General features: G+C 57.6%; 1 protein-coding gene across 4 annotated transcripts; it reads right to left on the bottom strand.

The window, feature by feature from the left end:
• Positions 1–63: 63 nt before the first annotated feature.
• Positions 64–4,866, bottom strand: ENTPD8 (ectonucleoside triphosphate diphosphohydrolase 8). Of its 4 annotated transcripts, none has more exons than XM_024561999.4 (10): positions 4,597–4,866; positions 3,174–3,318; positions 2,975–3,092; positions 2,227–2,377; positions 1,973–2,132; positions 1,662–1,892; positions 1,312–1,575; positions 1,072–1,182; positions 755–889; positions 65–673 (listed from the first exon to the last, which is right to left on the bottom strand). In XM_024561999.4, the coding sequence occupies exons 2-10, from the start codon at positions 3,297–3,299 to the stop codon at positions 482–484; spliced, it is 1,488 nt and encodes a 495-aa protein (XP_024417767.2). In that variant the 5' UTR covers positions 3,300–3,318; positions 4,597–4,866; the 3' UTR covers positions 65–481. The 4 variants fall into 4 exon arrangements, with proteins under 4 accessions (XP_045052821.2, XP_024417767.2, XP_045052822.2 ...); XM_045196887.3 differs by having other exon boundaries at positions 4,478–4,607; XM_045196885.3 differs by having other exon boundaries at positions 492–673; positions 759–889.
• Positions 4,867–10,833: the final 5,967 nt, after the last annotated feature.

Raw genomic sequence — 10,833 nt, 5'->3', positions numbered from 1 at the left:
CTTGGTCACTTCGAGGCCCGGCTGAGGGCATGGGTGGGGCTGCTCCAGAGAAGCCCCTCGTTCCTCAGGCTGGGTGACACTGGGGCTCCAGCCTCCTCCTGAGGACCCTGGGCCCCCGCCTGCCCCTCCCAGGGAGTCGGGCCCCTTTTGCTCCAGCCTTCACTCCCTCTCCTGGGCACATCCTCCCTCCAGTGCCCGGGAGACCTGGCAGTGGGCAGTTGTGCAGGAAGCACCTGCTGCCTGGAAAGCATGGTGGAGGAGGGGACCCAGGGTGCCAGGATGGGGAAGCCACTGATGGGGAGGCCCCCATGGTGGCCATGGCACCACCTCCTTGGCCAGAGCAACTCTGAGGTCAGAGCCTACAGGACAAGCCCCTTGGAGGCCGCACAGTCAGGAGCTTGGGGACGCCCCAGCCAGCACAGGTGTCCAGGCTGGGTGGCCCAGCCGAGTGGGGCCTCTCCCGTGCCAGGAGGCCTCCTGCTTAGTCCCAGGGCCAGAGCAGCAGGGCCCAGGCAGCAGTGAGGACGGCCCCGAGGGTCAGCACCACAAAGGTGACACTGGCCACCCAGACGCCATGGCTCTGTGCCCGCCACTGGGCGGGCACCTCAGCCGGGATCATGTTGGTCAGGTTCAGCATGTAGCCCAGCGTCCAGCCGATGTCGGTGCCGCCAGCCTGGGGGACACACGGGAGGTCAGCGCTGTGGCCGGCCATCCCCAACCCCGATCCACCCTTCCTGGGCTGGGAGGGAGCCACCTGCTTGCGAAACTCGATGCTGGGCCAGGTGTCCTCGCTGAACCCGTAGCCGTCCAGCAGGAGCGTGAGAATGTACAGGCCCGAGGCGCAGTAGTCACGCAGCTGGCTGTCTTGCCCAGCCGAGGCCTCCTCCACCTGGGCCGGGAAGGCCAGCAGCCAGGTGAAGCCACACCTCCTGGGACACCGGGGCTGGTCCTACCTGAGGCCAAGGGGCTGTCCTCCCTTCCACAGCTCCCCCAACCCCAGTGGCCACACTATCCAGGGTGGGGTCCCCCAGTCCCCTCTCAGACAAGCTGCGGTCCCCGGGGCCCACCCACCTGCCTCCAGGTCTTCTGGCAGAACTCCCAGATGGTGGCGTTGGCAGTGGCCAGCGGCTGCCCCGAGGTGAGGTTCAGGAAGTGGAAGGTGTAGTAGAAGCTGGAGAAGGCCTGTGGGGGGGCGGGGTAGGTGTCCCTGTGCTGGGGCAGCGCCAGTCTCCACCCTGCCCCACACCGGGTGCAGAGTCCCCAGGAGCCCAGAGTCCTGGGCCCACCTGGCATCGGGCCCCAGGGGCTCACATAGAATTGGCCCCGCACGGGGGGCTGGTAGACCCCATTGAAGGCGCAGTCTCCTCGGCCCTTGCAGCTGGAGAAGTTGAAGAGCTCCCGGATGGCTGAGACGCAGGCCCTGGGGTTCCCCGTCCCTTCCACGGTCAGGTTCGGGGGCAGGTGTTGGGGGGCTGTGGCCTGCACACAAGGCGACTGGAACAGGTGGGCCAGGGACAGTGTGTCCTGGTAGCCGCTGTGGTAGCAGGGGTGGCGGACCAGGCGGGAGGGGCTGCTCTGCAGAGAGGGCGGGAGGTGGCCCTGAGCACCTGCCAGGGAGTGGGGGGCTCAGCCAGCAGGTCCCGTGTCCCGGGGGAGCCCACCTGCACCAGCCCGGCCAGGAGCCTGCTCAGCACCTCGTCGCGCCCGAAGCAGAGGTAGCTGCGGGTGTAGATGCTGTGCTCAAAGCCGTAGAGGCGGAAGGTGGCCTGTGTGCTCTCATCCTGAACGGGGCCTCCAGGCACGAAGGTGATCTGGGTGGAGGCCCCACCCATGTCCAGGGCACCCACCAGCGTCCCCTCCGGAGGCCGGATCCACTCTCCAGAGAAGGAGCACTGAGCACAGGCAGACAGGCCCTGCTCCAGCCCAGCCCAGCCCCGCTCATCCAGCCCCCGCCCCGGGACTGCCCACGCACCTTGACCAGCAAGCCCAGGACATAGTTAATGGTGATCCAACCGAAGGCACCTTCATCCTGACCGGGCAGGAGCTCGGCGCCCCAGAAGTCCAGGGGGGCCCGGCCCAGGGCCTGGGCGACCACTGCGAAGATGTCCGCCGCCTGAGAGCTGTTCTTCTGGCTGTGCGGGCGGGACAGGCTCAGTCTGGCTGGAGGCTGCCCACCTGCCTGCCTGCCCGCCTGCCCGCCTGCCCTGGGGGAGGACCAGCCCCTACCTGAGCAGCCTCATGCCGGCTGTGGCCCCCAGGAACAAGGGCGTTAGCTGGTGCTGGGCTGCTGGGACCACGGCCAGCGCCTCCTGAAGGCAGCCCTGCAGGCTCTCGCCGGCCTGGGTGGGGTTGGAGGCGTAGGAGGAGATGCCAGGCCCTGAAACACAGCACCCCAGGACCAGGCTCCAGGCCCCGAAGGCTGGCTGGGCTGAGAGGGCCTTGGGGGGTTGGATGGTGGTCCCCAAAAGGTGTGTCTGCATCGCCTCACCCCCTCCAGAACCTTCCAGCATGGCCTTCTTTGGGAAAAAGTCTTTGCAGATGTCGGTAAGGACCTGGAGGTGAGATCCTCCCAGATTCCCCTGAGGGCCCCCATGCCGGGATGGGACCCTCATGAGAGAAAGGAGAGGGGACGGAGACCCGGGGAGGCAGCCGTGCAGGGGCAGGCAGGAGGGGACCACAGCTGCAGAAACCCCAGGAGCCCCCGAAGCCGGAGGAGACAGGACCGCAGGCTCAGGTGGGGCTTGTCCGGACCCGGGGAGGCTGTGGCAGGCTCTGACCCAGCCCCGCACTGACCGGCTGTGCCACCTGGGGGAGCCCACTCAACCTCTTGGAGCTCCTTTCCTTTAGTGTAATCCGTCAAGGCACTGACACCAACCTGTGCTGCCTCCCAGCCCTCCGCCCAAGAGGGAAGCCCAGCCCCGCAGGGGGCTGCAGCTCCCAACCCCGCCCACCTTCGACAGATGGGCCCACTGACCTTTCACCCTGCAGGCCAGGGCCTGGCTGACCACACCCGTGTCGTTCTCCTTGTCTGCCGGCCACCGATACACGAAGAGGGATGTGTGGGAGGACCCCGCGTCGAGCACAACCCCAAACTGGGAGTGATATGGGGTTCAGGGTGGCGCAGGCCCAGGCCCAGCCCCCGCCCAGCCCCGGCTCAGGGTCTGGGAGCATACCTTGGTGTCCGCAGGCAGCAGGACGCTGGTGGCCTCCACCAGGATGAGAATGAGCGTGGTAAGGGCCGAGGCCGCGGTGGTGCCCAGCAGGGCCGTGAGGACCCACTCCTTGCAGGTCAGCTTCATGGTGGGGGTGGGGCTGCACCTGGGGGGCGAGGCGGGGTGGGCAGCAGTGGGCAGACCCCGCCATTCCACCCTCCTGGGGTGCAGCTGGTGCGGTGCGCCACCCTGACTGACAGCCCAGGGTGGCCTCTTTCTGACGCCATGGCGAGGCGGGACCAGCGGGGCTGCCCCCCAACCCCTCTTGGCGTCCGGTCCCAGAGCCCTGATCTCCTCCCGCCTCGCCCCCACTGAAGGGGCCCCAGCTCTGCGGTCACCCTGGGCTGGACTTCAAGGCCCAGGACACCAGCTCCCACCCACCTGCCTCCTCTCTGGGCCCCACCCCAGGGCTCCCCCAGGAGGGCTTTCTCTCTGGGGCTTGAGGTCAAGTCTGAGCCAGTGGGTGCAGGAGACCTCCTGAGGCCCAGTGAAGGGGGTCGGTGGGGTCGCGGGAAGCACATCTTCCCACAAAAGGACTTCAAGGCAGAGTTTACAGGCACCTGGTTTCTGCTTGAAAACCCAAGCTCCAGTTTCTCTGAGTTGAAACGTTTGGGCGAGCCCCAGACGGCCCCGCTGCTGGCCGCGGCTGACCCGGGAACACAGGGCCCTCGAGCTGGCCTCACACTGGCTCCTGGGAACCCGATCTCCGGGTGGCAGCACTTTGGGGTCACGGGGTTTTGTATCATGTGGCCTATTCCTGCGCCCTTCACTTCGTCCAAACTGAGTGACATGGGAGGAGGAGGCTGCCTCTGCCCAGGCTTCTGGCCACGTGGGGACGGCCACCGGCCATGTGGCTCTGACCCCCTTTAAGGAGGGAAGAGGGAGGCTCCGAGAAGACAGGTGAGCTGCTCAAGTTACAGTCAGGCGAGGCCTCAATGGGGCCAGCCCGTGTCGCCAACCAGCACCCAGGCCACAGACCGCCTCTCAACCTCACGTGACAAAGAGGTGGGTGCCAGGCAGGTGTCAGGGACACCAGGACCCCATGTCACACCCCACCTCCAGGGGATGTAGCCTGTGAGCCCCAAGCCTGAGCCCTCCCTGGGTGAGCAAAGAGAATGGGAAGGCTCCCCACACTCAGGAGAGCCCCCCAGACTAGGACAGACCCCCACAACCAGGACAGACCCCCAGACCAGGACAGAACCCCCTGACCAAGACAGACCCCCCTGACCAGGCAGACCCCCAGACCAGAAAAGCCCTCCTCTCACCTGGGCTGGTGGACAGCCGGCTGCAGCAAGGAGGAAGCTGGACTACTCCCTCCGGTACCTGCCAGGTTCTGTCCAGCCTGCCTCTCCCTCCCTGCCCACTCCTCCCGCCTGTTACTCACCAGCCTCCTAGATCTGGGTGTGCAGCCAGGCAGGTGACGGAGCCTGAAGCAGGTGCACTGCTGGCCAGAGCCACCCACCCCAAGTGGCAGACCACCCCCAGCTCACAGACCAACGACCGGGGCTCAGTGGGGTTGAGCTCCAGCCCCTGCCCAGGGTCATCCCCTCACTGCTGAGGGTCCCTCAACTCCCTGCTGCCCAGGGGTGTCACCCCCTCTGCCTGCCCTGCTCTGGGACGAGAGCAGGTGGGCCCCGCCTCTCCTCAGCGGGTGCTGGACTTTGCCCTCTGACCCTCCCCTCCCCTCCCCCCTGCCAGAGGATGAGTGCCAGGGCAGGTCAGAATCAGGTGACTAGAAAATGTAGAAGGTCCAGGCTCAGCCAGAGCAAAGGCCAGAAGGCCGCCCAGCCTGTTGTCCAGTCCTTGGGGTGAGAGCCGTAGCCTCAGCGCTTGGCTGTGGGGTGCCCCGCACACAGTGGACCACAACCTGGCCGTCCCTTTGTGCACAGCCGGGCTCCCCTGCCCTCCCTGCCAGGAGCCCCCGTGGCCACGCCCCTGGCCGCCCCACTGCAGGTACCAGCTCCCTCTTGACAGTCTGTCTTTGGGACACAGTCCCAGGGGTGGACAGAGCCTGGTCTCTTCCACTCAGCACGAGGCCGAGGCCCAATGGCTATTGTGGGTGCCAAGCGTCCCTCCTCTGTGCCCAGCCGAGTCCAGTTGCACAGCTAGGCCTCCCGTGTCCAAGGCATTTCTGGACTTTTCACTTTCTTTCTTTCTTTTTTTTTTTTTTTTAAGATTTTAGTTTATTTTTAGGGAAGGGAGGAAAAAAGAAGGAAGGAAAACCAATGTTTGGTCTCCTCTCACACACCCCCTACTGGGAACCTGGCCTACAACCCAGGCTTGTGCCCTGACTGGGAATTGAACCAACGACCTTTTGGCTCGCAGGCCAGCACTCAATCCACTGAGCCGCACCAGCCAGGGCTGGACCTTCCAGTTTCTGAGCCTGCAGAGGTGTGGGGACATTCAGGCACAGGCCTCCACTGGACCAACCCAGGTCAGGCCACTTTTAACTTGGTGCGAAACCACCCCGCAGTTTTCTGGAAGCAGAGACCCAGGCTCCCTGGATCCTCCCCATCACTTGGTGTCACAGTTTTTGATTCTGGCCCATCGGATCAGGGAAGTGACACCACACGGCAGCTGAGGGCTGAGGCCGCACCACACCTGCCCACGGCCTAACGTGCACACATGTGCCCTCCCTGCTCAAGGGTCTCGCCTTTCGTGCACTTTCACGTTGAATTGTTTGATTTCTTCCTGTTACGTGGAGCAAATTCTTTATAGATTCTAGATCTGGCGCTTTGTCCCATGTGTGGTCTGCAAATACTTCGTCTGCTGCGGCTTGCCTTCTCGCTGCCTCGCTGGTGTGCTTCACAGGGCGCAGTCTGGGCTTCTGACGGAACCCAGTCTGCCAGTCTGCCAGTCTACGGGCGGTGCTCTTCGCGTCCACACTGAGGACTGCCCACCCAGCCCTGGTCGTGAGGCTGCTGTTCTCCTAGCGCTTCCCAGTTTCAGGACTTGCACCAGCGCTTCTCTGTGCGGCCGCGGGCTGCAGGACGGCTGGTGTCTGGTCAGCGCTGGGCCACCTACACCCCGATGGTCCCAGGAGACCGTGAAGGAGCGGAAGACTCCTATGGCCCAGCCAGACGTCACGGTCGTGGCAACATCACAGCTCAACACGCTACTCACGGGTTTGCCGCGCTGCCGGTGTAGCCTGTTCCCCTAAAACTAGAGAGGCCCCTGGAGTGAGGGGCAACGAGCACTTATTGGAGATCAACAGGAACAGCTGCTGGGACACCCCAACTCCGGAAGAGGCCCAAACAGGGTCTCGGCGAGGAGGCGAAGGCCAGGGGTATCCATGGGAAGGGGCAGGAATGAGGACGTCGGTGGCAGGAAGGCATCGCTGTTGGTGAGGACGTGTTAATTCCAGACAACGTTTTTAATGTTCAGCCTAGTAGCTGCCAGTGCCATGGTCAGAATATCCTGTTACTGTTGTCTTCGCCCTTACTTGGGGCACGATGTCGCTTTAGCCCGGGTGTGGGCATCAGGCATGTGAGGCAGTTTCTCTAGGATGGTTCCATTTACTTACTTATTTATATATTCATTTAAAGATCTTATTTATTTTTAGAGAGAGGGGAAGAGAGGGAGAAAGAGAGAAACATCAGTGTGTGGTTGCCTCTCGCGCGCCCCCTACTGGGGACCTGGCCCACAACCCAGGCATGTGTCCTGACTGGGAATCGAACCAGCAACCCTTTGGTTCACAGGCCAGTGCTAAGTCCACTGAGTCACAGCAGCAAGGGCTACTTGTTTATTTTTGACAAAGCAAACCTGTGCTGCCGGCTGCCTGAGGATATAACAATTGCGTACAGCATGCAGTAGTTGCTCACGAACGGAATGGCCCGTAAACCAATGCTTTTACTATGCTGTGTGTCTTCGCTGTCACGTCAGGACGCACTCCGTCTGCCTTTTAAAAAAACATTTGCTGTAGGACAGCACGCCGTGGGGCACCCGCGGCAGCCTCGCCCGTCTGGCGTTTGCTGCGTCTCGACCACATCGTCTGTCCTGTGCGCGATTTAATCTCAGGCTGTCTGGCTCCTCTTGGCCCCCAGGTGTTCGCCCAGTGATGGAGTCACCCAACAACACACCGCTAGCAGGTGCGTGGCTGTGCGAGGCACGGGTCTTAGGCCAAGGTGCGCTCCCTTTGCAAGCGGATAACCACTGCTTGTGAGCTCCTTCCCATCCTTGCACGAACGGCCATGTTCGTACGGGTCTATTTCCAACCCATGACTGTGGCTGTCTCATCCCCACTTCTGTCTCGATCGCTGCAGCCAACTAGTAAGTCCTAATGTTCTATAGTGTGAGTCCTCCAACCTTGTTCTTCTTTTTCAACATTCTTTAGCTGTTTTAATTCCCCTGCCCTTCCATATATATAAAATATACTCCTGAAATTTTGATTGGCATTATGTTAAATCTGTGATCCTGTAACAGAGAATTGATCTCTTTACGATTTTGAGTTTTCCAGCCCATGAACACAATTTATAAAGGATTTATATCTTTAAAATTTTTTCACCAGCATTTCTTAGTTTCCAGAATAAGATCCTGTACATCTTTAAAAATTTATTTTGAGACTTCCAATCAAGATGGAGGTGTAGGCAAACATGCTTTGACTCCTCACATAACTACAGCAAAAATTACAACTAGACTACAAAACAAATATCACCCAGATTCATCAGAAAATCGGGCCATATGGAAGTCTGACAACCAAGGATTTAAAGAAGCCACGTTTATCCAGATGGGCAGGAGAGGCAGAGACGTGGAGACACGCGGAAAGGAGTGGACATGTGTGGAGAGGCATGGAGATGCGGAACAGGGTGTCCCACACCCACATGTGGTGGATAAAAATCAGGAGGGACACCTCTGGAGTGAGGGGTCCCAGCCTCACACCAGACCCCCTGCCCAGGGTTCCAGCGCCAAGAAAGTAAGTTCCTATAACCTCTGGCTGTAAGAACAAGTGGGGATTGGGGCAGCGGAAGAAACTGCAGGATTCTCAGGACCCTCCTCTTAAGGGCCTGAACTGGACTTGGGACTTCCTCAGACCAACCTCCTCTGGGATTCCGCACCAGGGCAATAGCTGGAGGGGCACCAGTGGCACACAGGGAGAAATGGAAGTGACTGGCAACAGGGCCAGTGCCAGGCTTCCTCCCAGGGGAAACTCCAGAGTCCAGGCAGCGACATTCTCCCCTCTGCGAGCCCTCCCGCATGAGAATGACAGGGCCGTGACACGGGTTGCCCTGCCCTGACAGGTACCTAAGGTTCCGCCCCACACAACTTACCAGGTGCTTTTCTACAAGAGGCCACGCTCCTAAGACAGAAAGTCAAAGCAGCTCTACCTACTACACAGAAACAAACACAGGAAGGCTGCCAAATTGAAAAGACAAAGAAGCATGGCCCAGATGAAAGAACAGATCAAAACTCCAGAAAAAGAGCTAAACAAAATGGAGATCAGCAGCCTATCAGATGCAGAGTTCAAAACACTGGTGATCAGGATGCTCAAAGAACTCACTGGGTACTTCAACGGCATAAAAAGACCCAGGTGGAAATGTAGGCTCTGTTACATTACAAACTCTACAGGGAACCAACAGTGTAGGGGATGAAGCCGATAATCAAATGAACGATTTGGAGCTTAAGGAAGCAAAAGCAATCAGAACAGCAAGAAGAAAAAAGAATTAAAAAAAATAAGGACAGGCTAAGGAGCCTCTGGGACATCTTCAAACGTACGAACATCCAAATCAAAGGGGTGCCAGAAGGAGAAGAGGAAGAGCAAGAAGTTGAAAACTTATTTGAAAAACTAATGGAAGAAAGTTTCCTTAATTTGGCAAAAGAAATAGACATACAAGTCCAGGAAGCACAGAGAGTCCCAAACAAGTTGGACCCAGAGAGGACCACACCAAGACACATCATAATTAAAGTGCCAAAGGCTAAAGATAAAGAGAGAACCTTAAAAGCAGCAAGAAAAAGGCAGAGAGTTACCTACAAAGGAGTTTCCTTAAGACTATCAGCTGATTTCTCAAAAGAAACCTTGTAGGCAAGAAGGGACTGGCAAGAAATATTCAAAGGCATGAAAAGCAGGGACCTACAACCAAGATTACTCTACCCAGCATAGCTGTCATTTAGAATCAAAGAGCAGATAAAGAACTTCCCAGACAAGACAAAGCTAAAGGAGTCTTTCTTAAAGAAGTTCATCATCACTAAGCCATTATTACATGAAATTTGCAAAGGGACTTATTTAAGGAAAAGAAAATCAAAACTATGAACATTAAAAAGACAACAAACTCACAACTATCCTATCAACAAGTGAATCTAAAAAAACCCCTAAGCAAACAACCAGAACAGAAACAGAATCACAGACATGGAGATCACTGGGAAGGTTACCCGCCGGGGGGGGGGGGAGAATGGGGAGAAAGGGGCAGGGACCAAGAAGTACAAACATGTAGTTATAGAATAGGCAGGGGGTGCTGAGAACAGTGTAGGCAGTGGAGTAGCCCAAGAACTTCTACGCATGACGCATGGACATGAACTAAGGGAAGGGGATTGTTAGAGGGACGGGGGTACCAGGCAGAACGGGGGAAAGGGAGAAAATTTGGACAACTGTAATAGCATAATCAATAACATGTATTTTAGAACATTAATTTATTCAAACTAAAGAAAAAAGGCGGTTCACCCATTTCCCTCACTTTCATCCCCCACCTATCGCAACTACCAGTCTGTCCTCCCTGTCTGTTAGCTTGCTTTGCTTCCTTTGGTTCCGCAGACAGGAGGTCACGCAGTGTTTGTCTCAGCACCGTGTTACCGAGGTCCCTCCCTGATGTCGCAAATGGCAAGGCTTCCGTCTTTCTTGTGGCTGAATGGAAGGTCCGTGGCATACACGGACCGCATCTTCTTTGTCATCGTCTCTCAGTGACCATCTCTTAGCTACTGTGATTAACGAGGCTGTGTATATCTTTTTGAATTAGTGTTTTTGTTTTTTTCAGATAATCAAAAGCGGGGGTGCTGGGTCATAATGCAGCTTCATTTTTAATTTTCTGAGGAACCCCCATACTGTTTCCCCAGTGGGGGCACCAGTTTGCATTCCCCGAAACAGGGCACGAGGGCTCCTTTTCACTCGCACTTTTGCCAAGACCTGTCTCGTGTCTTTTTGGTGATGGTCGTTCGAACAGGTGTGAGGTGACACACCTGCATCTCCCTGATGACTAGTGACGCTGAGCATCTTTTCATGTACCTGTTAGCAATCTGTATGTCTTTGGAAAAATGTCTATTCAGATCGTCATAAACAAAACCCAACTAGCTATTCTGTCACCAAGGATTTGAGAAAAAGAAAGGATTGCCGTCTTGTAGGGGAGTTACGGCAAGGAAAGAACGGAGGAAGCATTGTATTTATGAAGAGAAAGAGGAAGTCGAGGGGCGGGGCTGTTCCAAGCCACACTGTTGTGAACATGGGCAGGGCTCTCCCGGACCCTCCCACAGGCTCTCCTGAGTCCGCTCTAGGTTAGGGTGTCTGTCATAAATTTTGACAAGATCTTCTGTGTATTTTCTTAATTGAATAGTGAAGATTACTTTTTTTTTTTTTTTGAGAGGAAGGGAGAGACAACGACACATTCATTGGTTGATTGTTGTATGTGCCCTGACC

This window comes from Desmodus rotundus, chromosome 1 (assembly GCF_022682495.2).
Source record: "Desmodus rotundus isolate HL8 chromosome 1, HLdesRot8A.1, whole genome shotgun sequence".
Taxonomy (NCBI): Eukaryota; Metazoa; Chordata; class Mammalia; order Chiroptera; family Phyllostomidae; genus Desmodus; species Desmodus rotundus.
This window is presented reverse-complemented; position numbering and strand designations above follow the sequence as displayed.